The sequence below is a fragment of the Prenolepis imparis genome, unplaced genomic scaffold (genome assembly GCF_030444845.1).
Source record: "Prenolepis imparis isolate NDT839.2.m4 unplaced genomic scaffold, iyPreImpa1.0 SCAF_1, whole genome shotgun sequence".
Classification (NCBI taxonomy): Eukaryota; Metazoa; Arthropoda; class Insecta; order Hymenoptera; family Formicidae; genus Prenolepis; species Prenolepis imparis.
In genome coordinates this window covers 20,473,771-20,495,730 of record NW_028141159.1, presented here as the reverse complement: position 1 = coordinate 20,495,730, position 21,960 = coordinate 20,473,771, and the positions used below count along the sequence as shown (strand labels likewise).

Here is a 21,960-nt window from a genome sequence, read left to right as displayed (position 1 = left end):
TTTATCCTCAAGTATCTTTAGAACCGCTTAATATGCATTCATAAGATGTGATGCACACATGCAACTTTTCTAGATTTTTTTTACAGAACATTGTATATATTATATAGATATAAAGAATTTCGCCTAATTATTTTCGTGCAATGAAATTATCATCATTTCGTCTTATGTCTGACTTAATCTGTACTTAACTCCTTGAATGCGCAATGAGTATAATTTCCATTGTATTTTATACATATACATATTGTATATATTATATAGATATAAAGAATTTTGCCTAATTATTTTCATGCAACGAAATTATCTCATCATTTCGTCCTATGTCTGACTTAATCTATACTTAACTCCTTGAATGCGTAATGAGTATAATTTCCAGTGTATCTTATACTTATATATACATATATATATTTTTTATGTATATATTATATATATATATATATATATTTAAAAGTATAAGATACACTGTAAATTATACTCATTACGCATTCAAGGAGTTAAGTATAGATTAAGTCAGACATAAGACGAAATGATGAAATAATTTCGTTGCATGAAAATAATTAGGTGAAATTCTTTATATCTATATAATATACATATATATATATATATATAAGTATAAGATACACTGTAAATTATACTCATTACGCATTCAAGGAGTTAAGTACAGATTAAGTCAGACATAGGACGAAATGATGAGATAATTTCATTGCACGAAAATAATTAGGCGAAATTCTTTATATCTATATAATATATACAATATGTATGTATAAGATACACTGTAAATTATACTCATTACGCATTCAAGGAGTTAAGTATAGATTAAGTCAGACATAAGACGAAATGATGAAATAATTTCGTTGCATGAAAATAATTAGGTGAAATTCTTTATATCTATATAATATATATATATATATATATATATATAAGTATAAGATACACTGGAAATTATACTCATTACGCATTCAAGGAGTTAAGTACAGATTAAGTCAGACATAGGACGAAATGATGAGATAATTTCATTGCACGAAAATAATTAGGCGAAATTCTTTATATCTATATAATATATACAATATGTATGTATAAGATACACTGTAAATTATACTCATTACGCATTCAAGGAATTAAGTATAGATTAAGTCAGACATAGGACGAAATGATGATAATTTTGTTGTACGAAAATAATTAGGCGAAATTCTTTGTATCTATATTATATATATTATATAGATATAATATATATTATATAGATATAATATATATTATATAGATATAATATATATTATATAGATATAATATATATTATATAGATATAATATATATTATATATATATTATATATATATTATATATATATTATATATATATTATATAGTTATAAAGAATTTCATCTAATTATTTTCGTGCAATGAAATTATCTCATTATTTCGTCCTAAGTCGGACTTAATCTATACTTAACTCCTTGAATGCGTAATGAGTATAATTTACAGTGTATCTTATACTTATATATATATATATATATATACTTTTGTGTGTGTGTGTGTGTGTGTATACACTAGCGGATCCTGCCGTCGATAGCTCTTTAATGTTTGTTTTTCTTTATTTATATTTTTTAAACAAATTCAGCAAAACTGTTTCTTTTAATTTGCAAGGGGGGGTTTACCTCCCCCCCTACCCTCCAGAAACCGCCAGTGTACACATACATACAAACGCACACATACATGAAAGGAATATTTCTCCTATTATAGATGATTATGAATTTATTAAATGATTTAATAATTTAATATGAAATAAAAATTTTGTATATGTTAATCAAATCTTATTTGAAACACTTATTATAAGTAAATTTTGTGAATCAGAAATAAATAGTTAAAATATTTTTTCCATTAGAGATATCAAATATATATTATATGAATCGAAATAATTATTTATCTCATTATATGAGTTAAATATTTGAAGAAGAATATTATTTTCACGATGTCAATTATACGTAATTAAATAATGATGATTACTGAAATAAATGTGCGTATTTATTGTGTCATACTTTTCTTTTAATTTTTTTTAAATAACATTTTAAATTAAAGTTCAAAATTTTTAAATATTATTTTAATTTTTAATTTTGTGTTTCAAATATTTTCAATATATTCGTATCTATCATTCTGCGTTTCGCGGAAAATAGATCATTTTCAAATATTATTTTATTTAAACTCACAAATTATATTTAAATGTAATTATCAGCAATTTGCATTTGAAATATCTTCATCACCGCATATAAATATACATATAATAGAAACATTCAGTATGTGTGATCACATCTCTCATTAAATCAAATTTTTATTCAAATCCAAATAAAAGATTTTCTTTTTGCTCGATTATTTCTTATATAGTATTTCGATATTTCATTTTTACATTTTTGTACTTGTATTTTATGTTAATTACATGTAATTTCATCATGCAAATTGAATTACAATGTCAAAGCCGAGTCGATATACTGCGAAACGTTGTTTCATGATATCCTTAGTGTACTAGTACGTCAGTACATAATCGTCTGTTATCCTGGAAGCTTACTCTATATTTCCATCACGCGTATACACGATTGGCAGTATGTAACGGTTACCCAATCGCACGCTATCATCCTTTACGGTGGGTACGTCGTTGCAACAACATACGTCGTCACGTTAATGCATTAAAACAGGATTGATACGTCTCCCGACGTACCACGTTATAAGCGTTTCGACGTTTCGCGCGCGAAACGAGATCGTGACGACCACAAATTCTGCGTCCTTCGTTGAAACTCAAAGTGAAACATTCGCTTTAGGAACTTTGCCCCGTTTATACATATATAATGGCTCTCTGCCGCTTCTTTGTTCCTTTTTTTTACGTAAAAAAATGGAGAAGAAAGACAACGAGAAGACTGAATATTTCTCGAAACAATCGCGGATGAACTTTTGCCGAGAGTCGTCGCTCTTGGTTTATCGTCGAATGAAATTACACGACGGTAGGAATCCGCGATAGTATTAAAATCTTCTTTCAATCGAGAGACGTGACCCGGTTTTTCCGTGTGTAATTAGATTCAAGAGTCCGCACGAGAGAGAGTGCTAAGCTTCAGTTAAAAAACTCTCAGAGAATATAACAAGCCACACGTGCGCCTTTATATGTTATATGTTTCATAAAGAGATATGTAATTTTATGAAAGGTGAAAAGAAGGAAGGATATGTATATATTCTTTACTCGTAAACGCAAGCAACAGTGTTGATAATCCTATTTGAATTTAACCACATTAATTTGAGTAATATACGTCGCGAAATACCCTATGTAATAATGTAATTTAGGAATATATCCACGTGCTTACATAAAAGTAATAATTTTGAAGTTTAACTGGTTGGTATTTCGATGCTATGCAGAAGGAGAGAGAGAAATATACTTGATCATTATTTTCACAAGAATGAAAAATCAAATAAAAGGTACTTAAATTTATTTAAAAGTAAATTTGCTTTGATTTTTATGAAAGTAAAGGGAGGATATTCAGAAACATTGCGCGTAATGCTGAAATAATAAAATATTTTTTATAATCTTTGAAATGAAAGTGCTATTATATAAAATATAAATAAATATAAAGCTGCCTGAATAAAATGTTTGCATACGTAAAATCCAATTCTTCTATATCCGTCACGCTCGTTCTTTCGTGAAATCACTTTTGACATTCTCCACAAAATTATACTCAATTGTTCATTTGCACATTGTCATAATAAAAACACTTCGCACAATAGTTGTCAGTATTTTTGAGATATTAGTTTTCATGATATTGCAAAATCATAAAAGAGTGTCGAGAGAGATTTTCCACGTATGTCGAAATATATTTTAAACTTTATGTCACACAAACAAAAATTATTAATTCGATCGTTTTATAAAAAAAAAATCTTTGGAGATACATAATCTATACATCCAAAGTATTATAGCATCGTTGATATTTTGTACCTGCACTGAAAAAAAAGATTATTTAATTCAACTAATATTTAGTTGAATACGTTCAAATAAATCATTTATTTGAAAGTAAATAATATTGATTTGATATGACAAATATTTATTTGATATAAGAAAATCCTTTTCAAAGCAAGTAAATATTTATTTGTTTCAAATAAATGATTTATTTAAACGTATTCAACTAAATATTAGTTGAATTAAATAATCTTTTTTTTCAGTGTGTGTTTTAATTTCGGATTTATCGGTGATTTTATATAAAAACAGCAATCAATTATTTTTTTGCAACGTGTATATGTACTACATACATATACGTAACTTTTCGCATTCAGCTTTCTTCTTCCAAGTAGAAAAACTTAGATACTACAGCAACACCGTAACTCGAGTTGCCAATCACGCGAAACGATTTTGAGCGAACGAGCTCTGGCGCTCGGCGATAAAAAGTTTTGCGCGCTCCAGATTTTCTCGAAACGCGCGACTGGTATACGGCCTGGAAATACGCGGCCGGAAACACACATTTCCACATTGCATATTCATGCATTTCGTATCCGGTCTCGCTTTTGGGCACAAAGCGGATGACCGGCGCAGCGTCCGGTTTCGATCGGCAATAATGCGCTTTGTGTCATCAAATGCTACACAGCCCTTGTCGCGCATACACATAGGGCTCGTTTATTTCAAAAAGTCACGTTTTTGGCCAAATGGAGTCGGCGCTTTTCAATATGAAACGTGCGTCCGCTCTGTGTTCATTTTCGTTTTTGAGAAACAAACATATACGTGCGGCATTTTATCGCGTTTGCAATATACTTCTTTAATAATTTCTTACATTTTTGAAGAGAGAAATAGAGAGAGAACACACGGTAAATTAGATTCGGGGACAAACATTCCATAATCTTTGTGCTTGATATCTTTTTGTTCCAATCTAAAGTCACATTCATATTTTCTCTTGAAAATGAGTGATTTAATTGCGTTCATCTCGTATATGTGGCTTACGTCAACAACCAACATGAATATTTAATTCTTTCCCGCCTGTTGTATGCACGGGATCGCCAGAGTGAGCGGTTGAAAAGAGAGAAAATTAAAAAGAGAGAGACGCGAGACCCTTTAATTGTTTTTACTTTTCAAAGACGTCTTCTATGGAGGGAAAAAAGAACACGGAGCCGCGTATATACTGAAATTAACCGCGAAGAAAATGAAACGCGAGAATGAACATGGATGATAAACGATCACGCCCACTATTTTCACATAAAACCTTTTATATATATATATTTATATCGAAAATAATTTTTACAATTAAAGTAAATTAGATTTCTTCTTTTGTTTTTCTTACTTTTGATTTATATTTTAATCTTGATAATATTGCAAAAGAGAAAGAGAGCTAGAAAGATGTATGAAAAGGAAGAGATTGTAATTGCAGATCATCCTTTGAGGATTAAAATGCAGAGTGGTCCGCGGTAATCTATGGAAGTGAAAAAACTGTCTTCTGTGCGCGTTCACTAAGATTAACATCCGCGGTATAAAAAACGTTAAACGTACTTCATCTGGCATATCAGCGACGTTTGTGCAACGATGTGCACTTTTCCAGTTTTATTCATATCTTCTCGCGGAGCGTAGCAATAATTTTCGTAGACACGCGCTTTCTGCGATGAGCCGGCTTCTTTTACGTGAAATGTGTTACAAAGAGTGCAGTTACACGTTTACGCTTAAAGCGTACTTAAACTTTTTTAATTGCAAACCGCGAATCGCGATTTGAATTATGCGGTACGGAGATAAAATCTTGAAAACCCGTCGTAAAATAACGCGTCTTTGCGCTTTATTTTTTCTTCTTTTTATTTACTGTTGAGTTGTTTCTTAAAATTCTGAGAATTCTGTGTATTAGAAATAGAATTCTCTAGTTTTTTAATGTTTTATTTTAAAAATCATAATATAAAATATTTTTTCTAATATTTTCAAATTTAAAATATAAAAGTGAAAATTATTGCTTAAATGGTGGAAAACGTTAAATTCTCTCATCAAAGCGATTCCCCTACTTCCCCTATTTCTCTCTAATATTATCTCGAGTTTGCTTTTTTAAGTAAAGATTCCCAAGGTAAAGATGAGAGATAAGATCAGCGTTAAATGAAAACTAGATGTTTGATTGGCGGAGACTTTAGAAAAAAAGAATCTCGCTATGTTTATCTTCTTCGTTTAATATTTCACCAACTACGCAGCATTAATTTTACTGGTTTTGTAATAGACACAAGGATATTTTTTTTACGTTTATTTATGTTTTATATTTGCTCATTTTTCGCAGAAGAGCAGAATTTAATAACGCTTATTCAAATAATACTAGGCTACCGTGCGGACGGACGGTGAGAGTTGCTGAAAGTTTCACGCAAATAATTGTCGTAAGGCTCTTTTTTTATTTAAAAAAAAAAAAAAAGAAAGAAAGAAACTTGTTTTGCTGTATGATAAACTCACCGGCAACATTTCGAAGTTTATTAACGTTGTTTTAAACTCGACGGAAGATCTCGCGCGCGGGGAGCACACCGTTAATGAGAGTTCTCATCAGCGCGTTATTTTATGCTTATGAATCCTTCATTATTCAATCTGTCTACGGAACTTTCGGTCTGATACTTCTTTCCTTTTTTTATCTGTATAATTAATACGTCGGAATTATTTTTCCCTCCGAATTCGAATATTTTTACATCGATTGAATCTTTTCGATTTATGCGATTTTTTTGCCTATCGTTCCGATCAACTTTCTTGCGAGAAGCGTAGAAAAGTAGAATACGAAAGTGGAAACAAATTGGATTTATAAAGCTCGGAGCGTTCTATGCGCACTAAGATCTAAACGCGAGATGAAAATCGTGTATTCGTCTTTATTACTCTATCGCATTCGTATATATGTATATAGAGTATCTATCCATCGCATTATCAGCATCCTGTCGGAATTGATGATGGCGATACCTTTCCCGTAGAGAGTGTACTTGCATATGTGCACGTCGTCCTCCTTGTCGTCGTCTTCGTGCACCGTAATTGCGTTCGCGTATTTGCCTACGGTAACGCAATCAGCTTCTCTGTGATCCGACAATTGATACGTATTATGTGGAGCGAGTCCGGACGGAGTCCGGATGTCAAAGTCGCACGCGTGTCGCTTCGCGGAAAATTGCGCTTTGATTTTGTTTCTACCATATCCGTTCGATGTAATTTTTGGGGGGTAGTTCTCGATTTTCGTTTTGGCCTCGGACGCGGAAACACACAATCCGCCCACACGTACATCCGCCTCACCCACGCTAATTGCCACGTTTCCATCATCCCAAATAAACGCCGCAGACCATATACGCGCGTCATTATATATTGATAAAGATACAGCGAGGATTTTCATTAACGCAGTAATAGAATATCGCTGGATGTTTGCGCGACGCAAAATTGGCAAACGATGATCAATCGAACATGAGACAATAAGAGACGAAACTCTTTTGTGATTTTTTAAGAGACTTTGAAAGTAATATAATTTTTCTCTCTTTCTCTCTTTCTCTTAGCTCTTTTTTCTCTTTATCCTGCGCGAGCAAAAGTATTAGCGCGAGAACGTAACTCTTTATCGGAATTTCAATTTGTCTCCGACAAGTCTGCTCTCGGGGGATCGTTAAAGCGGAATTGATTCGATTATTAAAGTCTATACAGGTCTATACTAGAAAGAGCGCAAGAAAATCGAATTGGAATTTTAATTGCAAGTTTTTTTTTCTAAGGGACTTAGCTTTCGTTGGCACGGGAGTAGGATCTTCTTTAATGAAAAAGGAGTCTCGCGCACGTTGGACTATACTAGTGACCTGCAGATAATCGCGCTTTGATCTTTCGTCTCGCGTTAAATGTATATCGAACCTCGCCTTATTTTACGTATGATATTTTTTTATCGTACTGTCAACTCGTACTTTAAATTCTTCCTGGTTTAGGTGAATTAAAATGCAAGTTCTCTATTATTAAAATATCGTAATGGAAGAGTTTTGCGGTTCTATATTGACAGAAATATAAAGAAAGATTAATTTAGATAATAACATTATCTCGACATATTAATATAAAAATGATATAATTGTAAATTAGCTGGCTAGTATTTTAATGTTTAAAAATGAAATAAATATTCTCTCTCTCTCTCTCTCTCTCTCTCTCTCTCTCTCTCTCTCTAATCTTTATTTTAGTTGTACAAAAGAATTAAAAAAATAGAACGAAACACGTAAACGCTTAAAAATAAATTTGGAGGAGGCAGATTGGACATTTTATATATGTAATGCTAAAATAATATATTTTTTGAAATAATGTGTCTTAAAATATGAAATAAAAATATTATAAATAGGATAAATGCAATTTTCATACATAAAATTCTTCTGTATGCACCAGAATTATCGCATAATTTTAGTAAAATTACATTTGACATTCTTTGCAATTTTGTCCATTTTTATCACAATAGAAACGTAATAGCCATCTGCGTTCTTGAGATTCCAGCTTTTGAAGTGTTGCGAAGTTTATTATAAAATTATTGAGATTTTCCGCGTGTCAAAACAATTTTCAATTATTTTTTTAATATTAATTAAATAATATCTAAATTTTCTTTATCGCGACAAAATGTTTCGTTCTCGTCATCGCGTACATAAATCAGAGGCTAATGAGTTAAAAGCGATCAATTAGCCTGGAGCGACTCCTGTATATGAGACGAAACGCAAAATTACTTGCGCAGATGGTGCGGTCGCCTCACGAGTCAAGCGAACCTCTAGTTAAGTCAATCACTGTTATCTGTGTATATTATTCGTATACTATACAGTTATACTCAGACAGGTGTCTCCTAATGCACCAGGATGTCGTTTAAAGGCTATCGGTTCTCTCGAGGATAACATGATTAGTCGCGCGGTTAACTTGCGTGAAACTACTGTCCTGTAAAGTGCAGTCAAGTACGTTGTTTGTGTAAAGTAATCTATGCATAATGTGATCCAAGTTGGTATGTATAATCTCGCTTAAACTGCTCACGTCACCGTCGCGTCGTTCATCCTGTCTGACAATTGTAAGGTCCTATTGCGCTGTGAAAGCTCTTCATAGGCGCGAAGTTGAAATAGAGAGTTTCGAAGTTTCCGTCAAGTTTCGCGAAAACGCTTTGGAAGTACAACAGGAATTTGCTCGAGAATACTCATGGAAGAAGTTCAAACTTGATTCGGGATGGAACGAAAGATTTGTGAACACAGAGATATATGCATAAATCGATCAAAGTCACAAAGTCAATATATAGATTTTTTCTTTTCTTCCTTTCTCTCTCTCTCTCTCTCTCTCTCTCTCTCACTCTCATTCATTCATTCACGATATATATATTATAACAATGAGATGAGTAGTTTTCCGATCAATATTTTATTTAAATTCTAAGATGTTCTGGGTGTGATTTTCGCTCACATTTTAATATCATATTAGCATTAAATTTATTAATATTTTTATCCTAATTTTTTGAAAATCTGTGATAATGAATTTTTATAGATGTCTTCTGAAAAAGAAATAATACATTTTTCAACTTGGGAAAAATATTATGCACAATACCCAGAAATGCTTTCTCGTTTAATGCAGAGAATGTTCCACATTAAATGCAACCTTAATTTCAACTTGATTGTAATCTAGAAAAAATTTATCGTATGTGCTAAAGCGTTGCGATAAAGGCAATTTGTTTATGTTTAATTCGGTACGTTTGTCTCGAAGCAATATTTGGCAACTAATTTGCCGTGCTCCCCGTCGTCGATTGCCTCGCTCGCATTCTAAATGACAACGCCCTGTGCACATCATCGAACCATCCCCATCCTCATGGAATGGCATACCGCGTGCCATTACTGGATGCACCATTATGCATATTGCATCCATAACAAGTGTATGGCAAGCCTCTGCACGATATTCGCCAAATCGATTCAAGTTAGAACTTAGGCCCGAAGTTTAAGACGATGTTGGTTCTGCCGAAGGATCAATATTATAATTACGGTCAATTATAACTACAATCAATATTACAATTATAATTCGAATGATATATTGCATTTTGATATTAATTGAAAGCCTATTATTAGGCTATAACTATTATTTTTACCAGTTTAGTAATTTTTAAGTATTGATTATGATATGTGTATATATTACAATATTGGTTTTTATAATAAGTATATATTAAAATGTAAATATCTTAATAATATATTAAAATGTAAAAGAAGAGTTTAAAACGCATTCTCTATTTAAATTGTAATACGTATTGTAAATACTATACAGTCATATATTGCAATCTCTAATACTTTGGAGATATTAAATTGCTAAATAATCTAATCATTATAATTAATATGAAAAAATATGTCATTTGAATTATAATATACATATAATTGTAATATAGTTTGCATATAAATATTGTAAATGCATAGCCATAACATTAGCTCTTGTATACTATAACAATAGTATTAATATTTGTGTAGTTTTGCTTATCGTTTATAAACAAAAGAGAAACAATCAATTTAATGATCTAAATATCATCGACTGTTTATTAATTATTGTATCAATTGTTTATTATTAATTAATTTGTAATGTGCGCATTGCACAAAACATATTAGACATTGACATCTTATATAATTTTATTATATATATGTAGAAATATAACATATTATTATATGTACCTATATATATATATATAATTTATTAAACTTTATAACTTTATAATTAAGAAATCGGCCAGATGAATAAGCTGATGCTCGATGCTCATTTTTCGGAGAATTTTTTCAGACTTTATAATAATATAAAGTTTGTTTAAACTCGATTAATTTTTTTCACAGAAATTAGCTGATCAGAGCGTTAATGTGCTAATTAAATTTTAAAATAATAATATGTTAAAAAATTAAAATAGTAATATGTTGTAAATAATATGTTACAATATCTTATTCTCGATTAATATTTTTTGACAGAAATCAGCTGAAAACTGTCAAAAATATTAATCGAATTTAAAGTATTATATAACCTATTATTTAATACATGTTATATTATTTTAATTTTTATAACATTATTTTAAAAATTAATTAGTAAATTAACGCTTTAATCAGCTGACGCTTTAATCATATATGTCATGTAGAGCTTCAATTAATTTTTTTTCAGTAGTAATATAAGACATTAATCAGACGTTGTGATTGCTCGGTAGATACACTGACAAATTATCCAAATTAATTATTATACAACAAATTAATTATATAACAAATTAATTATTTTTTACAATAATCAAGCTTCAAATACACAAGACATCTCGAAAACATTTCTATGAATACGAGAGAGAAAATATTATTGCGGAGAAAGAGACATTCTCTCTCTCTCAATGTCTCTTAATCAGCTGATTTTTCTGTCAAAAAATATTAATAAAATTTGCTAATTAAATATTCTAGCTTACCTATTTATATTTATATTGTGTATGTTATAATTTGCTAATTAAATTTTAAAATAATAATATGGTAAAAGTTATAAAATAGTAATACGTTGTAAATAATATGTTATAATATCTTATTCTCGATTAATATTTTTTCTTTCTAAAGCTATATCTTTTCGAACGAATCTCCTTCGAGTTTTAATTATCGCGCGCGCCCTATTAGAGTGAAGTTGCCGATGTTTGTAGAATAGCGGCCATTACCGAAACGCCGCGAGTATCAGGCAGTTGGAGCTGCGTCCCTCTGTGATTAATTAGTAAGCATAATCGTTAGAAACAATTTCTAACCTTTGTATTGTAATATTTATCAATCGCATATCATAATTTCAACGTTAATATGTAGTCGTAATTGTTCGAAACGCATATTTCGCGAAAAATTCGATGCCAAAAATCTCTTGCCAACATAACCCAACTTAACCTGTTTTCGCGCGCGCGAATGTGTTGCGATCCGTGGATATATCTATCGTTAATTCTAGCTTACATATTTATATTGTGTATGTTATAATGCGAAATAATAAGATTATTCTAATATATGTATGTATTTTATTTGTTACAGATAGCATTGCGATACACAGTGCGATTCACGCGTCGTGTCGGGAGTCGGGAGTGCCGTGTAAAGTTTCGCGCGTCGGGAGTGCCGTGTAAAGTGTCGGGCAATCGTAATTATTCGTATTTTCGCGAGTGTCGTGAATGCTTCGAAGAAGCAATGACGGTCGACCAAGAGAGGAGGAGGAGGCCCGGGGAAACATCGGACGACATCGGGGCAACTGTGAGGTATAAACATTTATATTCAACAAAAATAAAACATTTTTTCTAAACTGCATTGTTTATGAGATATTCGACACACACATATGTATATACATAATTTGAATATTTTATTTTCAGATCAATGTGCTGTGTACTGCAACTCTTCTATTGCACGTATCGGTGAGTGAGAAATTTTATAACATTTTATAATATTTCTATAGCGGTAATGGGGGTTATATATGTTGAAAATATTAAAATAGTAACATATGTTTTAAATTTTAAATAATATGTTATAATATCTTATCTGCGATTAATATTTTTTGACAAAAATCAGCTCTGATAATTGTCAAAAATATTAATCGAATTAAAAATATTATAACATCCTTTTCTAAAAAAGGCACGTTAAGTCGATTCTTGCAAATATTGTTGCATCTTTTCCGATGCTGATTAACTGTTTCGATTCGCATTATGCGTTATATTCGTAGCATCGAGAGACTGTCATCGCGAGGGTTAGTAGTTTAAGTTTGTTCAAAATAAAATTAAATAAAATAATATGTTTTAAATAATATGTTATAATATACTTTAAACTCAATTAATATTTTTGATAGTTATCAGCTGATTTCTGTCAAAAAATATTAATAAAGCGTTAATTTGCTAATTAAATTTTAAAATAATAATATGGTAAACAATTAAAATAGTAATATGTTGTAAATATATTGTATGCGCGATTAATGTTTTTTGACAGAAATCAGCTGATAACTCGAAAATATTAATTGAGTTTAAAGTTTTATAAAATATTATTTAAAACATTATATTATTGTATTTAATTTTATTTTGAACAAACTGTCAAACTGCTAACCCTCGCGATGACAGTCTCTCGATGCTACAAATATAACGCACAACGCGAATCGAGGCAGCTAATCAGCATCACGGAGAAGAGGCAACAATATTTGTGAGAATTGACTTAATATTTTTTAGAAAGGAATTTGATTTTTTTATCTTTTTTAAAAAAGTTATTTCATTTTGTGACAAAAGGATGATATTAGATTAATTATCAAACATCAGGATATTTTTTTACGATGAACACACATAATGATCGTTACAAAATCGCGATCGTGACAATTTATTTATCTTAGTTTTTTTATTGCATAGATAGCTAAATAAAGATGAACGAAATTGCAAACCACTTTGATAAGGAGAGAGCAAAGGTTCAGTTTTAACGGAGTAGTAACAAAGTCACCATGTTATTAATAAATTCCATTGCGTGAGAAAAACCGTGACACAAAGACATGTCGAACGAGAAAGATACGAAGCTCAGCTCCTTTGCAATATTTATCGTAAGAAGCTAGCTTAAATATCACTATCTGCTTCTAGACACCTATTTCTTATCATTTCTTTGTTCCATTTTTCTTCATCCTTTTTTCACTCAATGATACAAATTTTTCGATTATTTCTGGACATTAACAACAATTATTTTCGAAATAAATATGTTTTTGCTCTGTCATTTTCCTAATTACTTTTTTTTACTATATGAAATCATTAATGCAAGTTTAAAAATTATATTCCAATTAATTTTAATTATGTTGATTTATATATAAATACTTATATATTTGTATATATTTCTATTGTTCTCGCGGGAAATAAATTTTTAAATAATATTTTATCTCTAAACGAAATATTATTTAAATGATTAAATCCCAGCAATTTGCATTTGAGATATGTCCACCAATGAATTCTACTAACAATATTCTCCGATATGAATTGTAATTGCCTCTTAATCCGCGAAATTTAAATCGTATAAAATATGAGATTCGAAGCTGCTATTACTATGTTTTATCGAGAATATAATTACCCGCAACTATCTTACGCGATATCGATTCGCAAAGAAACATCTGTTCGACTGCTGCTATATATGTACATATATCTCCGCGTAGCATTTGACCTTTTAGTCTATACTACAAATTACAACGTATGTTATTCGACTAACACAGGTTTTATACGATCGTAATCTATCTTTTTATCGAGTTTATACGTCTCCTCCATCTATTTCCCAGCTTTAACGAATGTTTTCTAGACCCATTACTGCATTACGCGCATCACGTTGATAATAGGTATGGCACGACCGTATATGTTTATGCGCTATGCAAGCGATTTAAGTTAGAAATGCATCTCGTATCGCGCGCGAATCTCTCATAAATTCCGCTCCATTATTCAAAAGCTTCTAATAACGCAGTTGCGTATATGTACATATGTAGCTTGTATAGATTATGTTTACGAGAGAGAGAAAACGCCCTCCACTATTATTTTCGTGATAAATGATCTGTAGTTGAGGCCACTTATCCCGCTCTTTCTCTATGCGAAGGTCATACCAAGTTTCGCACATCAATTTCTGCATAAGCGCACGTGGCCGGATGCGGAAGTATATCGCGTGGAAAATTTTTTTAATCTTTCCTTCTCCGCTTAAAAGGAAGGACAGCGCGGCTCGCGGTTCCTTTCCCGCGTTACTCTTTGTCCTCCTATGAATATTTATGATCGCGGAAAAAAAAAGTTTCTTCTCCGCCGTGAGAGAGGGCCATGTTTCAAAGATAAAAGTTTCGGCGCGAACCTCGTCTAGGAAACCCCGTTTTCACTTAATATCTCTCTGTGTCGTGACGGTGTAAAATAGGAGAAAAAAAAGTGACCCAACCGCAGCTACAGTTTCCCCGAGCGAAGTAAGACCACGCGGTCAAACATGAACACCGGGTTTTTACGATGGATGTCCTTAACCTCGTATCGCTTTATAGTTTTTTATTAACACGCCGCAGGATGACGTTGTAAAATAACGATCGCGCGGAGGCTTGTATATATTATCGGAATATATTACTGCGCCGTTTCTCTCTGTGCAAATATCGGATAACGCTGGAGGAGAAGTCTTTTATTTTGAAATTATCCGACCTAAAAATCATTAGCGTAACCATTTTTCGCCTCCGATCCGAGATTGGTTAAGGAATATTAAGCTGCAAAACAAATTTTAGGTCAGCTCGTATTACGCTAATTGGTTGTAAGAGCAGACGTTTAATTTAAAGATGTAGCGGGGAGTTAGCCTCGGAGTTTCATGCGATTGATTTGATTAGCGGGACGAGATTACCGGTTGCTCGGTCAGTTATCGTGACTCCGCTGGACGTTACGTATTAAGCGCCCTAATTCCGGCACTGTACAGAGAAAGCGCTGGTATATCGGTGTACAGTTTACGATAGTGCAACAGGCAAGTTTAAACGAGATTTAAAAAAGAAAAAAAAAAAGAAAAATTCGACTGCAAGCATGCGTGCAGGCTATTGTGTTGTCTTAACAATCGTTTGTTTTCAATACTCGGTTTCGTGTGTCCCGAACATGTTCTTCCAATATTTTGCACGTTCAAACCCTCTCGGGTGTTACCCGAAGTAATTGCTGTCTCCAACCACAAGTGGACATTCATATAGTCGATCCTTTTCTCTTCCTCTCATCTTTATTACTTTTCATCTCTGCTCGCTATAACTGACAATGTAATCTAAAGAGCGCGTACTTCTCGCTAAATTGTTCATTTTGCCGGAGTGACGTCGAATTTTGCGGGATTATGTTGTCAATTGTGACATTATTCGTGTTATCAAGTCTTCGTGCTCGTATCAAGGGATATAATAAAATTATCTCACTGCAGTATTTAGAGTAATATATATACGAAATGTATACATCAATGAGAGAATTATTTACATCGGATTAAAATACCAAAATAAATATGTATTTAAAGAACTGTCATTTAAAAGTATAATCTCATTGAAAACTTTACGCTTATAGCATTTTATGCTGAATATAATTTCTCGCAAGTTTCACGCTAGATATTTTGATAAATGTAATAAACATAAATTTTTTATATAATTTCTCGCTGCATATATGACGCATATATGAATAAAAATGGGATATTTCGTTAATGATGGCCTTTTACTGTTCACGGTAACAGAATATGAACTTAAGTTTTGTCTATTGCTGCTCTGGACAAGATGGTTTCCTTTCACGTCAATGCCAAATGGGCGTTCAAATGATAGGACCGAGCTTCGTTTGACATGGGAATCGCACGCATCGTCGTTTTGGTACTCGAATGAAGTTTCATTAGATCAAACAGAATGTCGGGTCACTTTTGAATATAACGTTACAAAGCTTCCAGATACAGGTGTTGTACAGAAAATGCGAATGAGCTAGAGAGAAGGAGATAAAGGGAATAAAGCTATCTCTCCAAAATGGATTTTGGCAGCCTGGATTAAATTAAAAACTCACAAAGAGAAAGACCATTATATAGAATATTATTCGCATTATAATCTCTGCAATTTTTTATAAACAATGTATCGTACTTTCCGCTGCAAAATCCTCTTTCGAGTAATTCGTTGCGCAACTCCACAAATCTCAAGTATAAATGTAATTTTTTTAAAAAAGGAGAGGGGAGGAAAAACGAGCAATGGTCTCAAATATACGGCCGGTATTGTGCCACTGCATCATCCTTACTCTAAATTGCTGTTGTGAGAACAGAGAACCGGGCACGTATAGGGTTGGCACGTGTTCGCTACAAATTACCTATCTTTAACGACCGACATGGATCCTTTGCTCTTTCGCCAGTATGACAGCGAAAAATTCACCCGCATTTGACGAAAGAAATAAATGTTAAAGTATCTCAGGATACCAAACCACATATACATACACATATGTTTGATTCCATAACGCTAGGGAAGCGATTTATTATTCACGCCGTGGATATTTCGGAGGATTGTCGATATCCCATTTGATTTTCTCGCGGATACGGTTATTCTTCCATCGCGTGAAATATTTTTATCCGAGAATATTAAAAAGCCTTTCCTATATTTTGAAGAGGTCGCTGGAAATAAAAAAAGTATACATGTGACCTCCACGGGAAAGATATTACCTCTAAAAGCACGGAGATGTATAGCACGTATATGCGCATTATCGGAATTACTAATCGAAATAATGAAAGTCTTTATGAAAAAGGTCTCTGAATGTGCATCGGGTCAGAAAAACAAAATTAGACTGATGCGACTACGCGTTTGAAAGAAATTTTTAATATGAAATTTTTTGCATAGTATCAACTCTTTTATTAATACGATGGTATGTCACGGTGACAAATCGGTGACCATCGGTGCACTCGAGAGAGTAATTATTATATGAAAATATTCGTTAATATATAAAAAGAGATATGACGCGCGTGCGATACGAAAACCTACGAAAGAATAATCGCGTATAAAAACGCGGGAAATCGCGAACATGAATATTTATCACGCACTTGGTTTATTTGTCACGAAAAATTTACTGCAGCGGACATCGCGTCAAGATTGTTCTTTCCTTGATAGAGTTAGCGGAAATGCTATTTATAAAGTTATGGAAACGAATGAATGAAATTGAGGGATTTATCAATCCGAAACCGATAACGAGATAAATCCTGCAACGAGCTCTCACAAAAGTTCTCTATCTCTCTCTCTCTCTCTCTCTCTCTTTCTCTTTTGCTCTGTCTTTCTCTGGGCGAAGCTTCTCGAGTTTTACAATTAAATATCTCGGTTCGCGCATGATAAACCGGGCGGCGAGAAATTATGTTATTTCATTGTCATCGAGTAGACCTCGATAGAATTTTTAAGTGTACGTTGAAAATTTGTATAATAAACTTTTAGGGAATTGAGAACCGTTCCGCTTCTTCTGCAGACTGTAAGAAACTTTTATTTTTTTCAGATTTGCATATTAACGAGATTTTATCATTTGTTATTCGGTATATTCGAGATAAAGCGAGTCGTAAAAACACAAGAAAATTAAAAAGCATAACTGCGTAAAAGCTGATTTTTAATTTACAATATTTTGTTTAATACTGTTTTAAAATAAAATTTATAATCGTATTTTAATCCAATTTTTTACGCAATTTTATTACCAGCACACATCCTACGAACTATTTCAGTAACACGTGTTTACCGTGACGTTGTTCAGTTATCAAAGTGTCCATTAGTTTCGTTAACTTAATTTATCAAAGACTCTCATTAAAATAATTATAGCACTACGAGAGTTTGATGTTGCGCATCATGACAAGATTATCTCTTTCCAAGCGCTCGCTCAAGGAAAATATTTAAAATTTATAAGACCGAAACTCTCTTTTCATAACAAGAATGAAAATTCACTAAATTAATTCTTCAAAAAACAACTTTTCTCTTGCGCGTTTTTAGCGTTTTTTTTTTTTTTTTTTAAACATGATTACGGTCTCACGATGCAATTTTTAATAGAGCATTCTTATCTACAAATATGTCAATTATTGACACATAAATTTCACGTGAAATTTCTCTCGTAATCGCGGATAAATGGCAGCGGCGTAAATACGTATATAATTTTTGACATTTCATTAAAAGAAAAGTTTCGAGCGAAGTAGACCCTCCTAGTCAGGTAAAACTTCTTATCGGATCGTCGCGAAATCGAAATCGTCGTCGGACACAGTCATATATATTTGTCTACCCCATACCCCGGTAATGGTGCGCAAGGGAAATTCAAATATTATCGAGCGCTTTCGTCGCTTCATACATAAAATATCAGCAGACGCTGATGTACATCGTTGCCACTGTAATACATCAAAGTCGGACCGAGTCTCTCTCTATCGGTTTAAGAGAATTAACTTCGCTCTACACTCGCCATTTCGACAAATAGATTAAGCGTCGAGTCGTGCTCGTATATAATACGGCGCTCTCTCTTCTCTTCTCTCCGTTCGATGGTGACAGCGGAATAAACTTCCTTGATCCCTCCTAAATAAGAGAATACTCGCGTAAATAATACCTTCTTGAATACCGTTCGATGGAACAATTACATCTCGAATAATGGAGCGCGTCGTCGTCGTTATTATCGTTTACCGCAGGTTTAATCGGGCAACGCGCGAATTCGCGTCGACTTGACGCAGTCAAGGAGAGAGAGAGAGAGAATTTCGAGAATCGCATCTCTCTCCGAATCCCCGGGCCGCGCTAAGTGTATTCATGACACCTTCGCATCCTGTTTGCCGATGCTGAGACGGTTTCAGGGAACCGTTCGCGCGCGGAACGAAATTTCTCCTGCCATACGCCAAACTTCCTACGTGAGGATCTCCGCGTCCGAAGGAAGTTTAAAAGTGCAACTTTGGATTCGGAGTATGATGCGATCCTCTCGAGACGCGCGAATCCCTTCCATGGCGAATTTTTAAAACGCCAGTTTGACGAGAGAAAGAGGGCCGAGAATTTCGAGCATAAACTTTCGAGTCTTTTCGTGCGGACAATTTCAATGTAAGCGGTTGGATATTTTATATCTCTCTTAAACTGAATCAGTGAAAATATCACTGATTAAAGCGGCGAGTGTTTCATTGATTTTCAGTGAAAAGACTCACGCTTTGCTCCTCCGTCTTATAATTCACACGGATTATTTGATAGTAAGATTTTATTGAAAAATCAGTCATTATCTTCTCAGTGACATTTCACTGTTTGCTTATACTTATAATTAAAATCATTGCTTATCAATGATAATAACACTGATTCCATTTAAAGTACAATCGAATTGTGACAATGTGAGTTATATCGAAATTTATATAAACATTTTTAAAACAGATTTTTATATAATTTTTACGATAAACAGCTAATATTATCCTTTACGTATTATATTTTTCGATTACTCGTCTCTGTTTTTCCCACTGATTACATGCGATATGGAAAACGTAATGCAATAATGTGCTGATTCTGTCACATAAATGTTACCTGCGAGCGGAAATTTATCATATTTACGTCAAGATTTGATAAACCGGTATACAATTCGAATTATGTGCTCGAAATCCTCTGTCCGAGATATTGCGCAATAGTATGTCAAGTCTCTGGAGACGACGCCAGCAAATACGCGACAATCTTCTGTCAACCTGTTTTCTATAGTCGCTGACGAAGCTTGAAATCTTTATTGCGTTCTCCATTATAATTTTCGAGCGACGTGAGAAAATTGCGATTATAAACTGCTGAAAAATCTCAATCAAAGGAACGCGACACCCATTTTTTGTCACGTCAAAATTTTCGATTTAAATCTGCATAACAAATTTACGATTGATTTTTTTTTATAAAGAGAATTTTTTTATTTTTTTATTTTTTTTCCCAAGAAAAAATATTCATTTACGTGTGTAAGTGGAAAAGGGTCAGCGCATCAGCATCTGAATATGACGTTGAAATAAAGATCCAAGATACAGGAGAACGTGTACATACATACGCGGTCACTTTTATTAATTACGTTAATTGAACCCGCGATTTCACAAAAGGTGGGATAGTAGTAAGGGACGAACGTTTTTGCGCCGGCGCGCAAGAAAAAGAGAAAGGCGCGGCCAGATGTTAATTAAGCACGAGAGAGGATCTTTTTTTCTCCGCGGGAATTTTCAATCCCATGTCAGAGATATCGGAACCGTTCGCGATCGGTTGTCATCCGGACATTTCGGCATGGTTGCATTATAAAGGACACGACTGTCATTTTAATTATCAGGGGTGAAGCTCAAGTTCCTAATGCATTGTCGATCCTAATAATGGATCGCGAACTCGGTCAGAGTCATCTCCCCTCCCTCGCTCTCTCTCTCTTTTTAAGAGACGTCGTGATAGTCAAATAGTGCAAATAGAGATACGCGATACGCCGAGGAGATACTTTGTTTTCTTTTTATGGCGATATAATATTCGCGCGTATCTTCTCTCTCTTTCTCTCTCTCATTTTCTTTGCTTTCACGTGATGTCACGTATCGGCACGAACCGACTGCATGGCGGCGCGTTCGCGATCGATAACGGAATTTTCTAAGATAAACTTTAAGCCCTTTCAGAGGCATGGCATGGCGATTTAATAACTTTCAACCCGATAAGTCTACGATGCCGAACCGCCACCGCGCGCCCGTCTAATGATTTTTCTCCGTATAGCTCGTCCGGGCTTTTCCGTCTTTCACGAATATCGCTGCGGATTCCGTCGCGGAGAGATCGAGAGCTAGCTTTTTAATATTTTCCCTCAGACATCGAGCCTCTATTACTCTTTTTTTTTTCCTTTTTATTTTCGCGCGATATATACACTCTCACTAAAATACTTTATCCGTCGTCGTTAACTGTTGCGCTACAACCCTCTTTTTATGATCGTCCGCAGATATCCCGCCACACAGTTTAACGCACTTGCTCGCGTTGCAGGTTAGCGGTTAATTAAAAGTATGCTTTCTCTGTGGTCCGAAAAGTCTCCTGCTGATAATTCACTCTCGCGATATTTGCAGGGTTGACAAAAAAAAAAGAAAAGATACGGGAAGCAATTACCGCGATAGCGATGTTCGCGGTCATATGTACGTATATTCTCGATTCTTGTTGTATTTATTTCCGTTTGTATATAACGTGCGCGCACAACATATTTTTTTTAACTAGTAAAATTATATAAATCGAATTTTTAAGATGAATGAAATCTCAAGTTGAATTTTATTGCAAGACATTAATCAGTTTTAATTGAACGCGAATGATGGAAAAAGTTTTTAGGGATTACAACCTTGACAGAAGCAACGTGAAAGAAGCGCGAAAGCAATACATACGTTTAGCAATCTTTGAGATATATATATACATATATATATATAAATAAATAATATATGCGTAATGAAATCGTACCCGATTTCCGAATACATCGGCCAATATCGAAATAATGTACTTTTCGATACGATTCCGTAATGTAGTTTCGATATATATTAACCGTAATCGCGCTAATCAATATTGCGGATTAATCGTTTATACCAGCTATTTTATCTGCGGA

General features: G+C 33.3%; 2 protein-coding genes across 5 annotated transcripts in view; one reads left to right on the top strand and one right to left on the bottom strand.

The window, feature by feature from the left end:
• LOC145935602 (uncharacterized) overlaps nucleotides 1-21,960 on the top strand; it is a 177,090-nt gene that overhangs the window by 34,117 nt on the left and 121,013 nt on the right. Inside the window, exons 3-4 of the mRNA XM_083037094.1 lie at nucleotides 11,969-12,186; nucleotides 12,298-12,339. Coding sequence (XP_082893220.1) covers nucleotides 12,103-12,186; nucleotides 12,298-12,339 — 126 coding nt within the window. The 5' untranslated portion in view covers nucleotides 11,969-12,102. The remainder of the gene's footprint in view (nucleotides 1-11,968; nucleotides 12,187-12,297; nucleotides 12,340-21,960) is intronic.
• The window catches only part of 5-ht7 (5-hydroxytryptamine receptor 7), a 114,392-nt gene that overhangs the window by 78,928 nt on the left and 13,504 nt on the right, over nucleotides 1-21,960 (bottom strand). The window lies entirely within an intron of this gene.